Source organism: Vidua macroura, chromosome 20, assembly GCF_024509145.1.
Source record: "Vidua macroura isolate BioBank_ID:100142 chromosome 20, ASM2450914v1, whole genome shotgun sequence".
Classification (NCBI taxonomy): Eukaryota; Metazoa; Chordata; class Aves; order Passeriformes; family Viduidae; genus Vidua; species Vidua macroura.
The window spans coordinates 6,759,665-6,782,478 of NC_071590.1; the positions used below are offsets into that span (position 1 = coordinate 6,759,665).

Consider the following 22,814-nt stretch of genomic DNA (forward strand, 5'->3'; position numbering starts at 1 on the left):
GCAGTGTCACCCAGGGGTGCCCCAGCGTGGGGCATAGTGGGACAGGTGATGTGGGGCTGAAGTGGCCGTGTCCTGGGTCACTCCTCTGCGAGGGGGGCTTTGCCTCTGCACTCCCACAGGGGCACTGCCAGGAGCAGGGGACGCCCCAGTGGGAGGCAGCCCTGGTCACACCTGGCCACCACCACATCCCTCCAGGCTCCCACACTTCCCTGCCTGGTTTTTGCCTTCAAACAAGATTTTGGCTCTTGCTGTCAAAGCCCATCAGCGCTCCAGCAGTTTCCAGCAGCCCGAGTTCCTGCCTGACCCCAAGGCAATGACATCCCACTCGTGGCCTCATCCTGCAAACCATGGAGCCCCACTGCCCCTGCTGTTGGCCTGTGCCACTGGCTCCAGCACTGCCAGGTGCTTCAGGGAAAGATGGATGCGAAATCACACTGGAAAATGCATATTTTTACATCTCCTGGGCAGGTTCACTGATGTTTTTAGGGCAGCGCTTCGAGGCCACCTGGAGTGTCACCCACAGCTTCCGGCACCCAGATGGGACTGCGGGGCGCTGGGTGTGGCATTTTCGGCAAAAAGTGGGAATAACATCCAGCCAAGCGTGGCCACGGCTCTGACCCTGCCCGGCTCCATCAGTGCAGGTCACTGAGCAGCGATGGCTCCTTCACATCCCGGCTCCGACTCCAGGTCCAGGCAGGTCTCGTCTGCCGAGCCCTCCTCTCTCCCCCCCAGCACCACTGCAGGGACAGCCTGGGCCGCATCCTGACCCCCTCCCTTGCTTCACCGGGCACAGAGAGCTTGTGGCTTCCTATCAGCTCTTTATGAAATTAAACTTTTATAAGCAGAAAGGTTTCTGGGCTCTTGGCTCCCCGGCGCAAGAACCGCAGTCCAGCCTGCGCCTGCACCCTGCCCACTGACTGCTGCCCTGGCAGGGAGGGATGGAGGCTGGACACCCCGTCGATGGGATGAGCGATGGAAGGGACAGGGATGTGGCTGCCCATGACCTTGGTGTCATCCTTGACCTGGAAATCTCCTTCTCCTGCATCGCCAGTATTGCACTCCTGCCTGCAGCTGCCTGCGGCCACCTCTGACAAGGCTGTGACACCCTCACCCCGGATGGAGCTGCACCCCACGCTGTCACCCACTGCCACGCCACCAGTGACATCCCACTGCACAGAATCCACCCTGAACCCCACCAGTGACTCCACGGATGAAGCCCACGGGGTGCAAGAGGCCCAAAATGCCCTCAGGAATAGCAGCGCTTGCCCGGCCACGCTGCCGCCATCCTGCTGCAAACGACTTTGCCCGTGTGGCACCGTGTGTGAAGCTGTCCCCTCGGAGCTGCCTCCCTTGGAGGTGTCAACCACGGCACAGCTCCTGCTGCCCCAAGCCCTGCCATGGCCCCAGCCTCAAGCCTGGTCCCCAGCAGTGGGACGTGGAAGGCGGTGGCAGTGCCACCATCAGCCCGCGCTGCCACCCACCAGCACAGCCTTGCACTGCCACCATCCTTGACAAAATCAGTCACCCCGGAGCTCCACAGAGGGGCTTGGCCCCAGCCCAGCGCCCCAGCAGCAGCTGTCCCTTTGTCCCCTTGCTTCACATGTGGGATGTCCCCTCCACACCCAATTTGGGACACATGCTGGGGACGGGGCCCCCCTGCCCAGGGGCGCCCGGCCCGGTGAGGCAGGGAGGGGAGAACCTGTCGGCAGGATGGAGGCCTCCTCTAACTGCCTGTTGAATTATTCAGGAACGGTATTAACTTATAAATGAGTGTGTTTGACTGATTTTGTGGTTGATGTACAGATAAATTCTAATGAAAGACAGCTACAAGATTTTAAATTATTAATTAGACTGCCACTTAACAAAGCCTATTTGGCACTCTATTTCCTTGCTTAACAAGACAAAAACTTTAAGAATAGGTTTTGCTTTAGCCCACAGGCTCTTCAATTTGCATTTTGTTTTTCTAGCTCCACAAATGAAAGCTGTAGATCTTGACCTTAACAGGCTACCCCTGGTGGGATCCAACCCTGTCGGCAGCCTCGCTGCCTGCCTCCACCTCGGGCTCCCAGTTTCCCAGCCTGGATGATGCTTTTCCTCCAGCCAGCTGCACCAGGGCTGGGAATCGAGGCTGGAAAGCGGGGCTGCTCCGAAGGCTTGGGGTTTGTTCTCAAGTCATCCAGCCGGGTTGGGTTAACACGCCAAACAAAGCTGAGGCAGGAGCCAGCTAAAGGAGCATCCGAGTGCGAGGCCACACAGCCACAAGGTGACATTTCCCCCAGCGGGAAAAAGCATCTCTGGGGTGGCAGCGGGGGCTCTGCCCTGCCTGCCTGGGGGTCCGCACCCCAGTGCCAGGGGCTGCACGCACAGCGTTGGCACCTTCTCTGCTGCCCGAGCCTCGCCGGAGAGGGGCATGTGCTGGTGGTGGCGAGGGCTGGGCCCGGGGCTGTGTGGCCGCCCCCTCCCTGGGGCACGGGACAGCAGTGGGGGGCTCCAGCTGGGGTCCCACCGCATGGCACCGCTGTCCCCAGCATCTCCCCGCGACTGGCTCCGGTGCAGCGGGGCCGGGGGTCCTTCCCCCCCCCCCAACCGTCCGGGACCCCCGGAAGGGCCGGCTGCTCCCCTCGCCGTGATGTCACACAGCTCCCCGATGATGTCCCAGGCGGTTGCCATGGAAATCGCGTGATGTCACAGCGGAGCGATTCTCCTCGGAGGGGGGGGGTCGAACGGGACGGCTCGCCCCAACTTCCCCGCCGAACCCCCCGCGCTCCCCGGTGAGCCCCGTTTCCCGTTCCCTCGCCCTGAGGGACGAGCACCGACCCCCCCCCCCCCCCGCGCCCGCCGCATCCCCGCTGCCTCCGGGACCCGCCGTACCCCGGTGCCCGCGGGACCCACCGCGTCCCCGGTCCTGCGGGACCCGGCGCCTGCCCTGCCTCCCTTCGCTCCTCCCGGTCTCCCGCCTCCCCGCCGCGCTGCGCTCCCGCCGGTGCCGCTCCCCGGGGGGTGCCCGAGCCTCGGTGGCGGCGCCGGTAACACGGTGGCGGCGGGGGGCGCCCGGCGGCGCGGCCCCAACTTCGGCGGGGAGACAAACTTCGGGGCCGGCCCCGCTGCCCCCTGTGCCCGCGGCACCCGGTGCCCTCCCGGTGCGGTGCTCACCTTGGCGGAGCATCTTGGAGCCGGGGCGGGCGCGGTCTCCCGGCGGCGGCGGCGGCGGCGCTCAGAGCCTCGGGCGCGGCGGCGGCGAGCGGTAGCAGCGGCGGCGGCTGCTGCTGTACCGGGAACGAGGAGCCGGAGCCCGGGCGAGCGGCCCCCGCGGGGGCATGGCGGGCCGAGCCGCAGCGGCACCGGGGAGCGCCGGCCCCGGAGCACCGGGGAGCGCCGGCCGCGCCTCTGCCCGCCGCGCGTCCCGCCGCCGGCTTTTAGGGGGGAGCCGCCCCCTCGGGGCTGGGGCCGCCGCCGCCCCCCACCCCCTCGGGCAGAGCCTATAAAGGGGTGCCCGGTGCCGGTGCCGCGCTGCCTGCAGCGGCGGGCAGGGCTGGGCAGGGCGGGGCGGGGCAGCGACGGGGCGGGCAGGGCTGGGCCGGGCTGGGCTGGGCTGGGCGAGCCCCCCCCCCGGGCCCCCCCTTCCGCCGCCGCCGCCGCCGCCTCTCCCGCCTCCCGTGGACAGTTCGTGAAAGTGCCGCTGCTCCCGTTCCCCGCGCCGCCGCCCTCCCTCCGCCCCACCGGGGGGGTATGGCCCAGCGCCACCCCCCCGGGGCTCTGCGGTCCCTCCGGGACCGACTGTCACCCCCGGCACATCGTTGTCCCCACTGCCCTCGTCGTCCACACGGCGCCCCGTTATCGCACCGAGGCTCCGCCGCGCCGCCCCGCGCCTGCCGTGGTCACGGCTGTCCCCGCTGTCCCGCCTGCCCAGCACCGTCCCTGCCGCTCCCCGGGGACCCGCCGTCCCCTCGGGGCCCCTTCTCGTCCCCTCTGCCCGCCGTGTCCTGCCGAGATGTCGCCGTCCGATCCGGGTCTCTGCTGTCCGCGCTGTCCCCGCCGCCCCGGCACGGTCCCAGCCGCTCCCTACGGTGCCCTCCGCCCCTTCTGGTCCCCTCCGCCCTACCCGCTCCCTGCTGTCCCACCGGGGTCACGGATACCCCACCGGGGGCTCTGCTGTCCTTTCTGCCTCCCGGTCGCTGCTGTCCCGTTTGTCTCCCGGTTCCTGCTGTCCCCGCGCTCCCCGCCGCGGTCCCGACACCCCGGTGCCCCCGAGCTGTCCCCGCTGTCCCCAGACAGTCCCTCCTGCCTCCTCCCCCGTGCACCGCAGGGGGTCCCGTTATCCCACCGGGACCGCAGCTGTCCCCACCGCCCCGCCGGGGGATCCCCGCTGCCTCCTCGGTCTTCTATCGTCCCCTGGAGGTCCCCGCTGACCGCGGACTGTCCCTCCTGCCTCTCGAGGGTCCCTCTTGCCTCCCTCCCTCTGTCCCACCGCGGCTCCCGTTACTCCAGCGGGAACGCTGCTGTCCCCACTGCCCCGAGCGGGTCCCGTTATTCCACCGGGAGCGCTGCTGTCCTTACTGCACCGTCGGGATCCCCGTGGTCTCCAGGGGGTCCCCATGACCCTCCGGTCCCTCTTGCCCCATGCTTCGCAGGGGGGTGGGGGGGGGGGGGGGACGACACACACGGACCCGTCACCACGACAACGCTCCCGGTGCCCCCGCCCCGTCCCTGTGTTAACGTTTAGGACCGTTAACCCTGAAACTGTCAGCGCCGCGAGGGATGCGGCGGGACCACATCCCCGACGTGAAGGGCGGACAGCCCCGCCATCGCAGCGCTTGTCACACCCCACCGCACTCCCAGCGCCCCGGCGGGACCGTGGCGGGAGCGCTCGGTCCCCGCCGCACCGCCCGTCCCGTCGGGGCCCGCCGGTGCGCTCCCGAGCTCGAGCTCTCGGCCGGCGACTGCTCCGGCCTTGCGCGGGGATCGCTTAGTGCTGCCTTCCCGCCTCCACGTGCGCCACAGCCATGGCGGCCCCCGTGCGGGCCGGGAGCGCGGCCCCGGTGCCCGCCAAAGGTGGGCTGGGACCGGCTCAGCGCGGGGTTCCCGGGGCCGCTACCGCGCGTTGTTTTGGTTGCCTCGACGGGGGAGTCCGGGCCGGTGGCGGGAGGTGGCTCCGCCACCATCCCGGCCACCCCCGCCGCCGGCCCGGCCCAGCTGGCCCTTTGTCGGTTGTCCCGTGGGCCGTGCGGGGAGGGTTTGGTGGCTCGTGAGTGCCGGTGTTGGGCTGGAAATAGTGAATAATCCCCCTGCTGTCACTCCCCCGCTGCACTCTGGCATCGCCGAGATGTAGGGGGGCGGCTGCTGTCGGGGGGCGGCTTCAGGATGAGGCTCCCGGGGATGGATCACCCGGCGCTGGGCGGCTTTTTCCCGGTGGGATAACGGGATCCCCTTGTTGGGGAAACGGGGGTGCATTAGGGTGCCACCGCGGTGCTGGCCCATGAGCCCTGAGGGGCTGTGCGTGCTGTCCCCTCGCTGTGGGGACAGCCAGCCGCGCTCACAGGGTTTCACATCGTTACTGCGGCGCTTTCTGGGCTAAAAAAACCCCTTGTTCCTCTGAAAAGCGCTAGCGATCTGCCCCCAGCGTGAAGGGCAGCACCCCACCGCTTTCCCCCGCTTGTCCCGAGGGGTTTGAGCACCAAGGACTGGCATGAGGACAGCAAGGCTGCTGGTGGCCCGCGGCGTGCGGGCTGCGCTCCCCACCCATCCCCTCCCCTCCGACGGCTCCTTTAGGTCCCCCCCGTTTGTCCCGCAGCCCGAGCGCGGCACGTGGCCCAGCAGATCCCCGAGGAGATCCTGGGCAACGCGGAGCTGCGGGAGGCGGCCGAGGCCCTGCCCCCCAACTACAACTTCGAGATCCCCAAGACCATCTGGCGCATCCGGCAGGCTCGGGCCAGGAAGGGTGAGCGCTGCCCCGGGGCATGAGCGGTTTTGGGGCTGGTTTGTGCTGGTGGGACCCCCGTGGGGCAGGTGAGGCTGGGGCTGAGCTGCTGCTGTGCCCCCCGTGTGTTTAGGCTCTGTCTTGGCGAGCTCTCCTCCTCCCGAGGGGGGTTAATAGATCTGTTTCTCTGGATTATAATCGCATCGGACAGGACAGGTTGAGCTGCGTGGACCTGTCAGCCTGGAGATGTGTCTGGGATGCTGGCCAGGTCCCTGCTGTGCTCCTCTTGCCTCTCTCCTCTCTCCCTGCGCTTTCCTGACACACTGCTGGGGCAGGGAAGGGGCAGCCCCACAACAGCGGGCACCGGGTGGGGCTGGCAGGGAGCTGGGCTGTGCTGCTCTCTGGTCTGAACCTTCCTCAGAAGGTTGTGTAGCCGCAGAGGAGCAGGGGATGATTGTGGAGGCTTCAGGAGTGGTGCCAGGGCTTTCCCTGCACAGCCTGTGCATCCCACGGAGCGATGTGTGATCAGCAGCAGGGCTCGGAGCCTCCCCCTCCATCCCCGGGTGTCACCAGCGTCCCCACCCTGACTTCACGTGCAGACAGGGGCTGCTCGTGGATTTGAAATGCTTTGTATCCACCTGGGAATGTCGCTGCCTGCTGCCACCGAGCTGGCAGGCATCACGAGGATGTTGTGGAAGCTGAGCTGCTGCGGCTGCCGTGCCGAAGGGCCGCAGGCTGTGGGGCTGTCCGGCCCTTTCCAGCTGTGGGGTGGGAGTCAGGGCTGGGCGTGTCCCATCAGCACACGGCGAGGCCGCCCAGCCCTGCTGCTCTGGCTTTCCTTGCTGTGTTTTGCTGCTTGGCACCTCCTAATTAAATGTAAATATGCGGCTGGGATTTAGGTTTCCGAGCTGGGAGCGGAGCCCATCAGCCAGCCAGCCGTGCTGGGATTTAAAAATCCGCGTGTGCTGACACCAGCCAGGGGCTCGTTGCTGGGGGAACGCGGGCTCCCACAGGGCTGCAGCCAGCCCTGCCTGTGCCCTGCCTGCTCTGGGGTTTTGGGGGGGGGTTGGGGAGCACCCCCTCTCCCCATTGTTCTGTGACAATGGTGGAGAGCGACCCAGCTGCCTCCTGCCAACCCGCTGTTTGCAGATCTGGGCTGGAAGGCAGCTCCAAATGGGCCAAAATAGTCTCAGATGGGCTGGGGGATGCTGGGATATGGAACTTCCATCCCTGCCAGGTCAGCCAGGGGCTGGCAGAGCATGTGCAGCTTTCCTTGGCCCTGAAGGTTGGAACAGAGTGGGATCAGCCTAATTTGAGCCGGGCTTTTACACAGCTCCACACTGGCCAGTGGGTTGGGCCTGGAAGCACGGGGATTTTGTTGGAGGGGAATCTGGAGAGAGTGTTTGGATAGATAGCACGGAAGCTGGGATATCTTAGTGGCATTGGGAGGTGAAACAATAGGATTAATGGGGCCTCCTCCATTTACCTCCTCCATCATGGTCCCTGCTCCTCCCCACCACCCCATGGGGGGCTCCCAGGCACTGGGCAGTTCGCTGGCCTTTGGAGGAATAGGGATTGTTCTGATTGTTCTGTGAGGAGGGAGCAAATGAGGAAACATAATTTGTTGTTGAATAAATTCCTGCAAGGCACAATGCTGCGGTTGTTGCTGGCCACCCTCCTGAAATGGAGAGAAAAGCTGTGAGGGAGGTGTTGAAAAGGGCAGTGAGGATGATCAAAGGTTTGGAGCAGCTTCTGTATAAGGAGAGATTAAATAGGTTTAGATCCTTTAGTTGGAAAAGAGGTGAACGAAAGGGGATATGATAGGGATGTAGAATTGTGAATGATGTGGAGAGGCTGAACAGGGGATGATTATTCACTCTTTCTCGTACCAGGAGAACCAGGGGCACGTGTTTACATTATTAGGAGCAGGTTTAAAATAAACAGAAGAAAGTTCCTTTTGCTGTGCAGCACATAATTAAAATCTGGAAGTCATTACTTTGGGAAGTGGGAGAGGCCAGCAGTGTCAGTGGGTTCAGGGAGGGATGAGGTGTGTGCACAGGGAGAGTGGATACAGCCCAAGGCAGGACAGTCTGCACCCCAGCTGCCAGAGCCACCCGGATTTTTGGCCAACACCTGGCAGGTTTGAGGAGGGTGGTTTGTGGCTGCACCTTGAGCTGGTCCCCACTTCAAGATGTCCCTTCCAGCCCCTCCTAACCCCGTGGCTGTTTCTCTTCCCAGTGGCCCTGCAGATGCCAGAAGGGCTCCTCATGTTCGCCTGCACCATCGCTGACATCATTGAGCGGTAAGACCACGGCTTTTCCCTGCGGGGCTCTGGGGCTGGCAAGGGTATGGGGGCTACTGCTGGGGATGGGTTGGCTACAGGGCAGGAAGAGGCCCAGGGCTATGGATGAGGACGTGCTGTGGCTGGGGCCACAACCTGGCTGGGCACAGCTGGGCAGCCCTGGGGCAGGTCACAGGGACCTGCTGCCAGCCCCGGGGACAGGGACCGGCGCGGTGCCAGCCCAGCCCTCAGTGCCTGGCTTCTCCTCCCCTCTCCGCCGTGCCGGGAGCTGCTGACAGGCTCAGCGTGCCGGGGCCCCGCAGGGGTGCTGGAGCCGGGGAGCAGCCGTGTTCACAAGCAGCTGACGCCAGCCCGGCCAGGGGAGGGCCGGCAGCGGGGCCACCGCTGCGGCAGGGACCCAGCCTCCTCCCCCCGGCCTCGTCCTGCCTCTGCAGCCTCGCTGCCCGGCACGGAGATGCGCAGGGGCAGCCTTGCTGCGGCTGGGCAGGCTTCAGGCCACGGTGATGGCACGGAAAGGGTCGCTCCTGCTGGGTGACCCCTTTGCCACGGCTCCTCTCTTGATTTTTCCATGCCTCTCTTGATTTTCTCGCTTGAGAAGCGAGGCTGAAGCACTGGAGAGGAGCTGGGCTGTGCAGTGACAGTGGATGCAGGCACCTTGCAGAAATTGGCCGTGATCTCTTTCCTGCTGAGCGCGGCTGCCTTCCTCCCCACCTACCACAGCCCCTTCCGCAGCCCTTCTCTGTTTTAGCACAATGAATTAGTGCTAATAGCACTTCGTGCCTCGTCTGCCATCGGGGTCGTGGCACTCATTAGCAGCTGCCTTGCCGAGGCCAGCAGCCTCGCCTAGCTGCAGCTGCTGTGCTGGGTGGGAAGGCAGCCGTGCCCGCGGGCTTTGTCCCCATCGTCTCCCCCGCGGCAGCCCCACACTCGGTGGGAAGGTGGGCGCGGGCAAGGGACGGGCGCGGGGGGCAGGGGATGGGTGCGAGTGTGGGCAGCTCTGCGTGGGCTTGTCCCTTTAAGTGGAGCTGCCTCCTCTCCAGCTTTGGCACCCAGCCGCTTTCATGTCTCCGACTTCAAAGGCAGCGGATTAAGGGGCTCTTTTATCTGAATGAAACCTTAAGCCCCACATCCTGGTGGATGGTGGATTCCAGGGTGCTGAATGCCAGGGTGCCGCTGGATTCTGGGGTGCTGGCATCCTTGCTGGGCTGGTGAGGGGTGCTGGTGGGAGATGGGTGCTGCGTGGGTGGAGGAGCCCAGCCAAGGGAGGGGATGTGGGGGCACTGATGGGATGGTGTTTGGATGTGGGATGGCTTCAAGGCTGAGCAGAAGGGCTGTATCCTTCCCTCACTGCCACCATGCAGCACCCAGAGACACCCCACTGCCAATCCCTTACTGGGAGCAGTGGGTGCCATCCGTGACCCTGGCTGGGGATGTGGCTGTGCTGGGTACCAGCACTGCCAGCTGGAGGATTGTGGCTGTGGGCAGGACTGAGCCCAGCCCTGTGTCCACTCTCTCGGGGACACACTGGGGACCCAGTTACACTGCTGGAGGTGAGGTGTGAATCGGCAGGTGGCCTCGTTAGTTCCTGCCTCTTCCTGCTATTAATATTCATCGCCAGCATTAATGTGGAATGGAAGCTCGGCCGCCGGCTCCTGCTGGCCCTCCTCACCCAGTGCTGGGGCCGGATGAGCCTCCGACGTGACAGGAATCGCTGCAGCTGTGTGCTCTGGCTGCCATCACCAGGCTGGGGACAGGGGCTTGGGGGTACCATCAGCCCTGGGCTGGTGTCCCTCCTGGTGACAGAGAAGATGTGAGGGTTGAGCGTGACAGGAATACCTGTGTGCCCACTGGGGACATTGCTCAGCGAGCAGCCCCTTTCCCCAGCCCATTCCTACAGCCTCCTGCCCTGTCCTTGCTGGTGGGAGTTTGGGGAGTGAGTTTTTCCTCCCCTGCATTCTCTGCTGCTGGCTGCAGAGCCGTGCCCGGGGCTGGTGCCCCTGGGGTGACAGTGCCCACCCCTGTGTGTTTTGGTTGAACTGGAGCCGTGTCAGCTGCCACTCAGACTGAATATTTATCCCTTCTGCTGGAGCTGCCTTTTAATAGAATATTTGTGCCGTGGCCTGGTGGCGCTGGGGAGAGCCAAGAGCGGGGATGTGGCTCACTCCCCCGCAGCACAGGCGGCTCCAGGGGGACACGGTGCTCGCTGTGCGTCTGTCTGTCCCCGTGCAGTGGGATGGCAGTGTCACCACGTCCCTCACTGCCATGTGGGAAGAGCAGGCCCCCGGGGAGCTCCGTGGAGTAAGGAGGGGAGGGGGCGGCCAGGTGGGGCCTGTCTGAGCTTCCCAGCATTGCACTGGCGCTGGCCGAGCCCCGAGGGGCTGCGGGGATGAAGATGTAGCCGAAGCATCACAGCCGCCGCCGGAAAGGCCGGTGGGGTTCTCAGCCTGGAGCCTTTGAAATCGAGAGCGAGCTCGGAGCATTGACCGGTGTGAGGCCAGTTAATTACCGTTAATAGGTTTGTCATTGTCAAAGCTGTGCCGGGGCGAGCGGCCCGGCTGCCGGGGGGGGGGGGGGGGGGGGGGCGTCGGGGCCGGGGTCTGCGCGCTGCCGGCGCCACATCACGACACTCCCGCGGCACCTTCCAAATTGGCTCCATTTGTCACGGCTGATGTAATTCGGCAGAGGGGAACTCGTGCTGGGGGGCGGCAGCGTGGAGAGCCGCGTGGGGGGAGCTCGGACCACAGCTCGGGGAGGGGCAGCCCCCCAGCCCACCCGCTGCCATGCCGGGGAGGTGGCAGTCGTGTCCCCCTGCGCCACCAGCTTGCAGCTGGGGGCTGTGCAGCCAGGAGCGGACCCCTGCTCCCCTCCCTGCCGGGGCTGGAGCAGACGGATCAGCTGGGCTCTCAGCTGGGCTTTTGATGCCGTGTTAATAAAGTCGGCTGTCAGGCTTCGCAGCTGCTAATCCCTCTGTCTTCCTGTGCCACTCCGGGGTGAGAGGCTCCTGCTAATCAGCTGAGGCTTGGTGGCAGGGATGGGCAATGGCAGGGGGGCCCAGGGGTGTCCTGATGCCCGCAGAGGCTGCCCTGTCACAGCTTTAAACACCTCCCAACTCCCAGTGGCTTTTGAAGATCCATGCGAGGTGGTGCTGGAGGTGCACAGACCATCCTAGTCTCATCCTGGTGACTCAGGAGCATACAGAGATTTTTGGAGTCACAGCAGGTCCTAGTTGAGAAATAAAGAGTTAAACATCTATGTGCACAGCCCAACAGCTGTGGCAGAGCTTGAAATGCCCCACTATGGCCAGGACAAAACAGGCTCTGATGGACAGTGTGCCCCACAGTACCCGGTGCCATGGCTGGTGTGCCCAGCAGGTTCCCAGTGCCAGCAGGTGCCAGGTCCCTTGGCCAGGCAGGTCTGCCATGTGGCCCTGAGCAGTGTGGGACTGAATGCTGTGATGAAGATGGCAGCATCACCAGGAGGTCCCAAAAGGCCACCCTGGGACACTAACAGAGATCAAGATCTGGCCTGAGCTGCACAGTGCTGTGGCTCTGCTGGCCAGCGCTGCTTTCCCTTCTCCCCTCGTCCTTTTCAGCACAACCTGGAGGCTCTGGCAGCGGGTGCACACTGTGCAGGGGAACTTAATCACTGTCATTAACCACACAACAGCGTCATTAGGAGGAATGAAGTTCTCACTTCATTGGAGATGTTCAAAACCTTCTACCCGGGTGGTGGCTGCGCCGGGGGTGGGGGTTGGGCCGGGGGGAATGTGTGGGGTCTATAGGGCTATCAGCTCCCAGGCTGGGATGTGCCAGCACAGGTGTGGTGCGCACGACCAGTGCCCCATGCCACCTCCTTGTATCCCACAGAGCTCTGTGTTGTGAAGAGAGGACACAGGATGGTCATGGTGCCTTTACAACCAACGTGCACTGCCCCTTGGTTTGCCTTATTTTGGGGTTTTCTCACTGCTACGGGACCAGCAAAGCTGGGGTGCCCTGGGACATGCCCTTTGTGAGGTGGTGTTTGCCCTGCCACCTATAGTGAGGACAGAGTGGGAAGTCCCTTCAGGGGAGAGGAGCCAGCTGGAGATGGTTCCTCCTGGGGGGCTGTGGGGAGACAGAGGGGAGACCTCTCCTCATTGTGCCCCGCTTGCAGAAGCTCTGTGGGGCTCCATCACTGCCCAGCTGCAGCCGGGCTCTTCCAGCACCAACTGCAATAAAATCACAAACTCATTATTTTAATTATGTGCAGCCTTCCTGTGCTAATGAAGTTGGGAGTCTGGTAATGGGGCTTGGTGATGGGCTTCTCTGCTAATTAAGTGCACTGTTGTCAGCCAGGGCTGGGCTCAGCCCCCACAGCCCAGGACAGCAGCACCCACGGGTGTCCTGGGACACGCTGGGCTTGGGCACAGAGCAGGCAGTGGGGGTGGAGTTTGTGGGGTGGTTGTGGGGTATTTGAAAGGCCACACGCAGGTGAGGCAAGGGGCAGTCTGCACCGTGTCCATGTTCCCAGCACAATACACAGGCACCCTGGCATCCCAGTGCCGGCTCCATCCTCCCACAGCACGGGGGTGCCAGGACTGGCCACTCTCAGCCCAGTCCCCTCCATCCCCTCCCCACCAAGGGCTGGTGGACACACAGGGGCTGAGGACTTGTCCCTGCTGGACAGAGCTGCTCTCTGCCTCATGGCTTGAGGACCAGCACTGTATCATTCACACACTGCCAAGGGACCTTGCGCTCCTGCCAGCAGCAAATGTTCTCATTCATTTTTCGAGGGGCTGGGATAAATCAGGGCTGCTCCAGCCAAGTGCCTGTGCTCAGGTGACAGGGGCTGGCTACCCCATGCTTGGAGATATGCAGGCTCCATGTGCATGTCTCTGACCCAGCGTTTTCAGCCCCAAAACTTGTCCCTGGATTGCTGCTGCCTCCATCCTGCACTGGGGAGCAGGGCTGGGAGGGCCAGGGGGTCCCAGCTGGGGTTGGGACAGGGACCTGGCCTGCCCTGGAGCACATCCTGCCAGTGCTGAGCATGGCACTTTATAAATGGGATTTTGGGAGCCATCTGTTTAAAGGAGCAGATAATGAATTAGGGGCGGATGAGAAAAATGCTAAGGCCAGGCGGTTTTTCAGAATGAGCCGGGGTTTGCGGGATGTAAAAGATGAATAACCTCCCCACGTGTTCAATATTCATGAGCTCCCAGCTGTAATGAGCGTCTCGGCGCTGGGTGGGGACATCCCTGTCACCACTGCCAGCACGCTGCTGGGACCTATCTGTGGCTGTGACAACTTCCAGGGACACAAAACACTGACAAGGATGCTGCCGTGGCAGCTCCTTGCCCATGTCCTGGTCTGGGCTGGTTGGCAAGCAGCTCCCCAGCCCGCATCGGAGGCAGGTGGTTGCTAATTGACATTTCCTTCCTCTGTAGTTTGATGAAAGACTCTGGCGACACTCAACTGATTAAAACATCAAGGGGAGGCCCTGGCGCCTGCCTTTGATTTGTCTCAGGAGATGATTATGGCTCTGCTCGATTGTCCAGCCCAGCCCAGCCGGAGCGGGTGATCCTGGTGTGTGCCATCCTGGAGACCTTCCTGCAGCACCACCGGGCTCCTGGCCTTGCCAGCACCATTGGGTTCCCTCCTCACCAGGCACCATCCCGTGGCCTCTTTGCTCTCCTGTGACTCCACTCCCTGCAGCCAGAGGAGGAATCTTGCCCATGGCCAGTGCAGGGCTCAGCCTCATCTCTCCCTGCCCAGCTGCAGCCCCACACATCGGGCAGGGCCACGGGCACCTCTGCCCTCCTCCTTCCACCGTTGCTATTTCACTTTCTTGCTCTTCACCCCCAGGGACTTTCTCTGGGGTTTGGGCCAATTTGCATACATTTTAATCTATAAAAAATTAAGCGGCGCTGGCTGCCGCTCTGAGTCAGACCTCCCCATCCTGAATCTTAAGGAGCTGAATAATTTTCCACTTTTGCTGAGATGTGTGGAGTCTGATTCATGTTCATCTCATCACCTCTCATTAGAGGAGGGCTGGGGGCTCAGAAGGGTGGGAAGAGCCTTCTCGAACCTTCACCAGCAGCCCCCAGCCCCACGGCGTGGCCACGTGGGCAGTGGAGGAGCCATCCTCCCATCCAGGCCACGCTGGCCGTGAGGAATCGCGGGATTTGGGTGCTGGCAGGATCCTGCCCATCTTCTGACGTTCCCCAGCTGCATCCCCAACCCTTGTGGAGCGGGAGCTGCGCAGGCCGGACTCAGAGGTGAGGATGGCTGTGCCCCCTCCTCGGGGATGCTCCAGCGTTGCTGCTCCCCTGTCCCCCTCCCCGGGCGCTGACGGATGGGCCGGAGCTGTTAATATTCAGCACGCTCCGCCATTTCTCCACCTTCTGCCATCTGCCCAGCTCTGCCCACCATTTCTATTCTTGCCGCCGACGTAACGCTCCCTGCCTGGCGCTTGGGGGGAGCGCGGGACCCTGGCCCCCAGCCAGCGATGGGTGCTGCAGGGGGTGACGCTGTGCCAGCACCCCCTCCTTCCCTGGTCTCCTTTGCCAGCAGCAGGGGGGACCCCGCTGGCACCGAGCTACACTGGGCCTCGATTAAATAAGGAATTAGCATCTGGTTTAAGCAGCCCCTCCAGGCGCGGGGCTTTGTCATCGTGATACCTGCTCTCATCCTGCTGCGGCAGCTCCCTGGGAAGGTAGCCAAGCTAATAATCCCCCAAAATGGTGCAATAAATACCCACAAAGGTGGTGCCTCTGAATCATGCCAGAGCCCTGGCTTTGCTGCTCAGCGCTGGTGTGTGCCCCTTCACCCACAGGCCGGCAGGTGCCAGGTGGGTTTGGACTGGAGCACTGGGGGTAGGGGACAGCACCAGTGGTGATTTGTTTCTTTCCCTCGCCAAGTGCCACTTAAGCACCAGCTCTTCTGGAGGTCACCCAGCTTGGCCAAACTGGCATCCAGGGCTGACACAGTCATGTGCAGATTGGATTCACTGGCTCACAGAGTGCCCAGCCACGGGGTGATGGTGGCTTGGCTGGCACCGCAAGGGATGCCAGGACAGCTCCAGTCCCCAGGGCTGGCTGGTGGAAGCGGTGGCACCACGCTGTGCCGGGTCTCCCTCTGCTGCTCTCCCCGCTGGAGCATTAGGAATCTGGCAGCGTATTGTTTGATGAGTGGATAATCCGCTGAATTGCAAACAGCTTTACCCAATTGAAGAGGCGGATTAGCGCTCTCCAGCTTAATCATGTTGACATCTCGGAGAGTAGCCAGTGCTTGTCCTCTTCGGCGCGTGGCTCGGTGGCAGCACGGGGTCCCCCTATAGTGACATGCCACGGGGCTGGGGGACAGAACCTGGGCTGTGGTGACACGGCCGTGACCCTCAGTGCTCTGCCTTCCCACAGATTCACGGATGCAGAGGCAGTGGTGATGGGTGACGTGACCTACGGCGCCTGCTGCGTGGATGACTACACGGCCCGGGCCCTGGGCGCTGACTTCCTGGTGCACTATGGACACAGTTGCCTAAGTAGGTGGCACCGAGTCCCGGGCTGCTGCTGGGGTGTGGCACTGTGGAGGCTGTGCTGCTGCCACCGTGCCACGCTGAGAACTCCACGCCCCTCTCGACGCCAGCTCGGAGACTCAGTGCCAAAGGCTAATCCCTTCCCAGAGGGCTTTCTGTTCTGCAGCTTCAGCTGCTGGCTTTGGATGGGGCCAGGCTGGCTGGGTGGTTGCTCACGGGCAGGATTTTGGGCGCAGCAGGGCGTGCTCATCCTGCTCGGCTGCTGCAGCAGCGCACGGATCCAGACGTGTCCCCAAGAGCAGAGCAGCAAGGCCATGGCTTGGCAGGACCCCGCTGGCCCAGGGGATGAGGCTGCTCTTGCTCCCCACCTGGCCTCTGTGGAGTGATGACAAAGGGAATGATGGCAGAGGAGAGCAAGGGCCTGGGGGTCCCACTTGCCCCGGGGCCAGGAAAGGCGGCTGTGCGGATACAGTGCAGGCTGGGCAGGGAAGGGAGGAGGAGGAGGAGGCTGTGTGCTCCCCAGGCGGACAGTACTCTGGATCCAGTTGCCATGGAAACTGCGCTGCTGTCCCAGATGCTGCTAACTTTGAAGTCCACCCAGGATGGAATCAGCCCAAAAATAACAATAAGACGCTCTGGGTTTTAAGGTGGATCTGCAGAATTGCCACAGTGAGCAGGAGGTGTGTGCATCCCCGCTGCTGCCACGCTCCCAGCACCTGGCAGCCCTCCTGGACGTTTATGGGGCCCTATAAACAGGTTTGAAGAATTGCATCAGGCTCTGTATGAAATACTGACTCCCCAGTAGAGAACTCTGTCCTGAAAGCCACGTCGGTGTGAGCGTTCCTGGTGATAAATACATGTGCTAGGTGCTTTGTTACGGAAGGAGGGTTATGGGCACCACTGGAACAGGGAGTATAAAACTCCTGGTTTGTAGCCTGCTGCTCATGAATGAACAGCGGGAAGGGGAGGAAGGGGCCATATCCATATCTGGGGAATGGGAGTCACATCAGCTGGAGCTGCTCCCTGCAGGGACAGGCAGGCACTGCCAGGCTGTCACCAGACCAGCTGCCATCTGCTGCCCATGGCCTTGTCGCCCTTGCCTGCTCTGGAGTGGGTGGGTCACAGGGCAGAGTTGGACGGGTTACAGGGCACCCTGGATTATCCATGGGCTGCTGTGAGGATGCTGGGCTCCTTTTGAGCTGCCCAGGTTGGTCCTGTCACCAGGGTGGCCAGTGGTGAAGCACACAGTCCTTCCTGCTCCCTCCCAGCCCCACGTGCCCCGCAGGAGGGAGTAATTTGCACTTAATTGTGATCAGGCAAAGAGCACCAAAATGGGAAGTGAACGTGGAGCTGTGGATCGATGTGGACTCTGTGTACTTTAATTATTCACTTAATCGTGGTGACAAAGGCTTCTTAGCACCAGGGGTAATTAGATTTGTGTTCATTGATTCCCCAGGCTGCCATTATCTGGAGAGAAACTGAGCCGGTGCTCTCTGTGGTTCCCATCTGCACCCCCTGCCCTGGGTGCCAGCACAGGCAGAGGGATGGCACAGCCCACCCTGCCTATGCCAGGGCAGTTTGGGGCACAGGGAGCCCCACCAACATGCTTTATCCCCCAGCTGCAGGCAGCAACAGCCTGGGGCTCGCTGGAGCCCCGGGTGTACCCCACACTCAGACCCTGTCTCTTCCTGTCACCAGTTCCCATCGACTCCACGCAGGGGCTGAAGATGCTCTATGTGTTCGTGGACATAAAGATCGATGCATCCCATTTTCTTGAGACCATTCGCTTCAACTTTGCAGCAGGCACCTCCCTGGCCCTGGTCAGCACCATCCAGTTCGTCTCCACGGTGCAGGTGAGATGGAAATCCCTGGCTTTTGTCTCCCCCTGAGTTTTCCTCTGGCTCAGCCCTTCCCTGTCCCAGCCCCACGGTGGGAGCGGCTGCCCCGGGGTGCTGGTGGAGCTGGTTCCTCTCTGACAGTCGCTGCAATAATGTGGTGCTGCCATAATGTTGATCAAGTACTTTATAATAACTCTGATCAATGTTTCATGGCGGCACCCCTCCCCAGCTCCCCCGGGAGCTGCTCTGGAAATGTCAGGGCAGGCGGTGGAGCACTTGGCATTTTGATGCAGTGCCGGCAGCGGCCGGGGAAGCTCCGGCGGGTCTGTCTGTCTGCCCCTGAACGGCCGGCTGGGCAGGAGGGGAGGAGATGAATGAGCCTCTTGAGCCGTGTCTATCAAAACACGGGGCTATCCAAGCGTTAAGCCTTTTCCATTGTCTTTTAATTGATACGTTGGCTGAGCCTCGCTGAGCATCCCGGCTGGCAGGGCTGTTCCTGGTGCCACCCCGAGCGGGCTGGTTCCCCTCCACTGGGTCACGACAGCTGGGACTGCCAGGGTCGGGGTGTCCCTAAGGGTCCTCAGCCACCCTTTGTGCCATGGCCTGTCCCTGCTGACCCCACGTCTCCCACAGGCAGTGTCACAGGAGCTGCGCTCCCAGTACAAGGTGTGCGTGCCCCAGTGCAAGCCACTGTCCCCGGGAGAGATCCTGGGCTGTACGTCACCCCGGCTCGCTCAGGACACGGATGCCATCGTGTAAGTACCCGGGGTCCTTCAGCATCCTCCTGCCTGGCCCAGACTTGCCATCCTTCCTGCACCCCCTACCTGGTTTTGTGTAATTTTCGGGGTGGTGAGGGTTATCCACAGGCTGGGATAGGCCCCCTTCAGCTCCTCACACTGCTTTAAGTGGCGTGTGCTTGTAGCAGGGAGGAAATAATTGAGTCGTATATCAGAATAGATAATAGATGGAAGGGCGGGTGGATAATTGGAAAAGACAAATGGCCGGGGCCCAACATCACAGCAACATTAATTTTATTTAAGGACAGCAAATTAGAGGGAGCACTTCGCTTCCTATCACCTAATTATTTTAGGTAATGGAAATGCTTAATGTACTGTGAATACAGTGTGCTGCAGAATAAATAAATACAAGGACCCCACCCTTGGGGGGAGCTGGGGAGCCCAGGTGTGGGTTTGGGCCCTGCTGAACTCCTTCTTGCCCATGTTGCTGGGAGCCAACAGCACCAGTGCCTTTCCAAGCACGGCCATGCAGGGAGCTGGGCTCCAAATTGCTGGACACAGGGGCAGTGAGAGCTCTGGATTCATCCTGAGCCACTTTCCATCTCCCCAAGGACATCGGGAGCAGGCAGGGGCAGCCAGGCTGGCACTGCATTGGTGAGAGTGGGTCGTTGCAGCTGGCACAGGAGTGGCAGTGCGGTACCAACCCGCGCAGGTGCACTCGGCCTTACCTGCGTCCTCTCTGCATTATTATTTTCTTCTTTGCACCGTCTCTGGGGCTAACTTTTGCAGACAAATTAGCTTTGATCTCCCAAAATGTCATTCTCCAATTAAGGGCAAAATCTAGTCAAGTTTTACGTCTGAATTCATTTTCCAGGCCCTCACTCCATTAGGGCAGCTGAATGAAAGGCTTTGAAATGTAATTGCTGACTGGAAATCCGATTAGAAATGGAAGCAGCAACGTCTAGAGCCAGCCATTGAGATGGAGCAGCTCCCAGCCACCCCGTGCTGGTGTGAGCACCCCTCCTTGCTCTGAGCATGGCTGCCTCTCCAGCCCTGCCATGCCCGGGAGCCCTTCTGTGCCTGCTGCCCCTGGGTCCCAGCACAGGAGCTTGGATTCCTGACAGCTCCACTGTGCTGCAGTTTGGGAAGGACACGTGGATGGGGTGCTGCTGTTTCCCAGTGCCATAGCTCTCCCTCCCCTCTCGGCAGGTATTTGGGCGACGGGCGCTTCCACCTGGAGTCCATCATGATTGCCAACCCAGGGATACCTGCATACAGGTACAGGCACCCACTCCAGTCCCATGGTGGGGACCACCCCATCTGTCCCCATGTGCCCCCCAGGGCTGGGCAGGCAGCTGCCAGCAGCAGGCATGGGCAGGTGAGAGGCCACGGGGTGGGTGAGGATGTGCTTGGGGGAGATGAACACCAGCCATTTACTCCAGCTGAATATAAACATTTTGACAAGTACCTGTGAAAGCTCGTGGAGGTGCAGCCATTAAAGCCCGGCTGCTGCAGGCAGAGGCCATAAAGCGCGATGATGAGGCCGCTGAAAGCAGATGAAATATCAGGAGTGAAAGGCTGGGCCCATTTGGCAGAATCTGAATTTCCTAGTAGGTCGTTTGTTACAAACGGGAGGCGCACGTCAGGTTTATGGCGCTGGTGAAGCTGCCGAAACCCGAGTGGGATTTGATTAAAATTCTCCTCGTCAAACAAAGCAACAAATCAAAGAATTCTTCATAATTGATGAGCCAGGATGGGGGGGGAGCCGAGTGTGAAGCCGAGCACGGAGCCGAGGCTGTGCTGGGTGCTGAGGTGGGACACTTGTCCCTATCCCTGTCCTTGTCCCCTAACGAGCCGGCTGGGCCCTACATCAGCCAGGAGGACAGATGCTGTGGGAGGCAATTAGTGCTAATGAGGGACGGGCATCACTGGGAGGAGGGCAGGTGATGGAGCCCGTGTGAGCCTGGCTGTGCTTTGCAGGTACGATCCCTACAGCAAAGTGTTCTCGCAGGAGCACTACAGCCACGAGCGCATGCACCGCGCCCGGCAGGACGCCATCCGCACTGCCAGCACTGCCCGCTGCTGGGGACTCATCCTGGGCACGCTGGGACGTCAGGGCTCCCCCAGCATCCTACAGGTACCAGCCCCCTCCCCAGTGTCCCCACCGGGCACCAGGCACTGCTGTTGGATGGGGGGAAGGACTGGTGAGCATCGCTGCCAGGGTGAGGGTGGATGTGGCACCGCTGGCAACCCATCAGTGGCCACTGGCCCCGGTCTGCGTGGGCAATTAGCAGCAGATGAGGGAGGCTGGACAAGGGCTCATTAAACCCCTTCCTGGGGAGAGCTGGCCAGTCTTGGAGAACCTCCCCCCCCCCCCCACCGTCCAGACAGCTCGGCAATTAATTGGCTGGGTTTGTTTTAATTGGATGAACTTCCGATCAGGTTCAGCAGCCCTGCTCAGCTGCCGTGCTGGTGCTTTCTGCACCCGGCTGGGTGAGGGGAGCAGGACAGCAGAGTTCTGCCCTCTGAGCACGGTGGCCCTGCTCACACCCAGAAATGCTGGGGTAGCCACAGGTGAGATTTGAGGCAGTGCAGGGACCAATGGGCAGAGCAGGGCAGCAAGGTCCCAGCAGCTGCTCTTCCACAGCGGGCAGGGCACGGGCATGGCCAGGGCTGGCTGGGCAGGGGCTGATTAGTGCTGGCTCTGGAGGACAAGGACATCTCTGGCCCCTGTCCTCCTCCTGAAAGCTCTGGCTGCAGCCAGCCCAAGACAGGCGGGTGTCCCAGGGCAGGCAGCTGCTAACGAGAACAGATTGTTGTCATTGAGCAGTAATTACTTCATTAGGCTGAGGCACGTGCTGGGGAGAGCTGGGCACAAGCCGGAGCCATGGCCACAGTCTGGCCTATGACTGCCAAGGGGACACGTGGGGCAGAGCTGGACCCTCAGAGGGTCTGATGGCCAACAAGGGGCTGTGGGCAGGGCTTGGGGGGGCTTGCTGGGGGACTCTAACCCTTCCTTTTTCCCCTGCAGCACCTGGAGTCACGTCTCCGCGCCCTAGGCCGGCCCTACGTGCGGGTGCTGCTGTCTGAGATCTTCCCCAGCAAGTTAAAGCTCTTGCCCCAGGTGGATGTGTGAGTGCTGCTGACCCCCCTCCAGCCCCAGGGTGTCCCATCCCTGTGCAATTCCCGCTTGAAGCTGTCCCTGACACTGCTGTCCTGCTGTCACTGTGCAGGGAAGGGGCATGGCTGTCCTTACCAGAGTGGTGCTGGCACAGTGAGGACCTTCTGGGGTTCTGCTGAGGGGCTTCACTGTGCCGTGTTCTTCCCAAAATGCTCATCCCCGTTGTGACATTTCCCTTCCAGGTGGGTGCAGGTAGCCTGTCCCCGGCTCTCCATCGACTGGGGAGAGGCCTTCAGCAAGCCACTGCTGACACCCTATGAGGTGAGCACACCCCTCTCTGTTTTGGGGGGACGGTCCTGGCTTGGGGTGATGCACCAGAGCAGGCTTGGGGATGTCCCTGCACCCAGACAGTGTCCCCTCCTCTCTCCATCTGTGCTCTGTGCACAGTCCAGGCATGCTGCTGGGATATCCAGTCTTTTGGGAAACCACTGGGATTCCCAGAGCCTCCAGCTTTGCCCCAGCAGTGCCCTCCTCGGCACAGCAGGCTGGATGCTGGGACCTCTCCCAGCACCGCCAGCTTCCCCTCTGCGGGCAGTGCTCGGGGACTCATCCCCGGTCCTCTCCGCAGGCTGCGGTGGCTCTCCAGGACATCGAGTGGCAGCAGCCTTATCCCATGGACTTCTACGCCAGCCAGTCCCTGGGGCCGTGGACGGTGAACCACGGTGGCACACAGCCCCCGCGCCGCGGGCGGCCGGCACAGGTGGGCAGCGGGGGGACACCGGGTCCCCGCTCGGTCCCTCGGGCCGGTGAGAGCACCGGGACGGGCTGAGCACCCGGTGCCGCTCGGTGCCCGGTGCCGCGTACCGAAAGCGCCACCCCGTGGTGTCGTTACCATCGAACAGTAACGGGGACAATGCCAGCCCGGCCCTGGGGAGGGACACGCGGCTCTGCCCAGCCCTGTCGGGGTGAGCCCCTGCCGATCCCCGCGGCTCCCCGGGAAAGGGGGGGGTTCCCCCGCGGGGTGCTGCGGGCTGGGCACGGACGGGCTCATCGCAGCTCCGGCTGGGGCTGGGACATCCCTGACCCTCCCTTTCCCTGCAGGGGAAGCCACCCGCGCCCCTCGCCCCGCCCGAGGGCGGGGAGCAGCCAAGCACCGGGGACCTCGCAGCTTCGTGAGTGTCGCCCGCGGCTGCCGCGCTCTGGGACCCGGCATGGGCAGAGGCGGGGTCGCCGCTGCTGTAAGCACCACCGGGGACCCCCCTCTACTGGAATGGATGGGGTCGCACCCCGTAACTCGACAACACCACTGCCCGCAAGAACCGAGCCCGGCTGTCCGCGGGGATTGCCCCTTGCAGGACCGGGCCGTGCCGGGGGTCGCGTCCCGCCCGCC

General features: G+C 62.5%; 2 protein-coding genes across 4 annotated transcripts in view; one reads left to right on the top strand and one right to left on the bottom strand.

The window, feature by feature from the left end:
- Positions 1–4,693, bottom strand: part of RTN4RL1 (reticulon 4 receptor like 1) — a 30,219-nt gene extending 25,526 nt beyond the window's left edge. The window contains exon 1 of one of the 2 annotated variants that reach the window (XM_053995327.1): positions 4,558–4,693. In XM_053995327.1, the coding sequence (XP_053851302.1) occupies positions 4,558–4,597 (40 nt within the window). In that variant the 5' untranslated portion in view covers positions 4,598–4,693. Of the gene's footprint in view, positions 1–3,153; positions 3,532–4,557 lie in introns of those variants that run through there. The other variant, XM_053995328.1, reaches the window with a different exon arrangement.
- An 83-nt stretch (positions 4,694–4,776) lies between these two features.
- DPH1 (diphthamide biosynthesis 1) lies at positions 4,777–22,691 on the top strand. Of its 2 annotated transcripts, XM_053995329.1 has the most exons (12): positions 4,780–5,052; positions 5,792–5,938; positions 8,156–8,219; positions 15,613–15,734; positions 17,427–17,581; positions 18,200–18,321; positions 19,513–19,581; positions 20,284–20,440; positions 21,335–21,435; positions 21,667–21,745; positions 22,053–22,184; positions 22,526–22,691. In XM_053995329.1, the coding sequence occupies exons 1-12, from the start codon at positions 5,004–5,006 to the stop codon at positions 22,598–22,600; spliced, it is 1,272 nt and encodes a 423-aa protein (XP_053851304.1). In that variant the 5' UTR covers positions 4,780–5,003; the 3' UTR covers positions 22,601–22,691. The 2 variants fall into 2 exon arrangements, with proteins under 2 accessions (XP_053851306.1, XP_053851304.1); XM_053995331.1 differs by lacking the exon at positions 22,526–22,691 and having other exon boundaries at positions 4,777–5,052; positions 21,335–21,427; positions 22,053–22,138.
- The last annotated feature ends 123 nt before the right edge of the window (positions 22,692–22,814 follow it).

Coding starts and splice junctions, on each gene's coding strand:
- DPH1 (XM_053995329.1), top strand. CDS start 5,004: ATGGCGGCCCCCGTGCGGGCCGGGAGCGCGGCCCCGGTGCCCGCCAAA. Junction 5,939..8,155: donor GCAGGCTCGGGCCAGGAAGG/GTGAGCGCTGCC, acceptor TTCTCTTCCCAG/TGGCCCTGCAGATGCCAGAA. Junction 20,441..21,334: donor GCTCCCCCAGCATCCTACAG/GTACCAGCCCCC, acceptor TTTCCCCTGCAG/CACCTGGAGTCACGTCTCCG.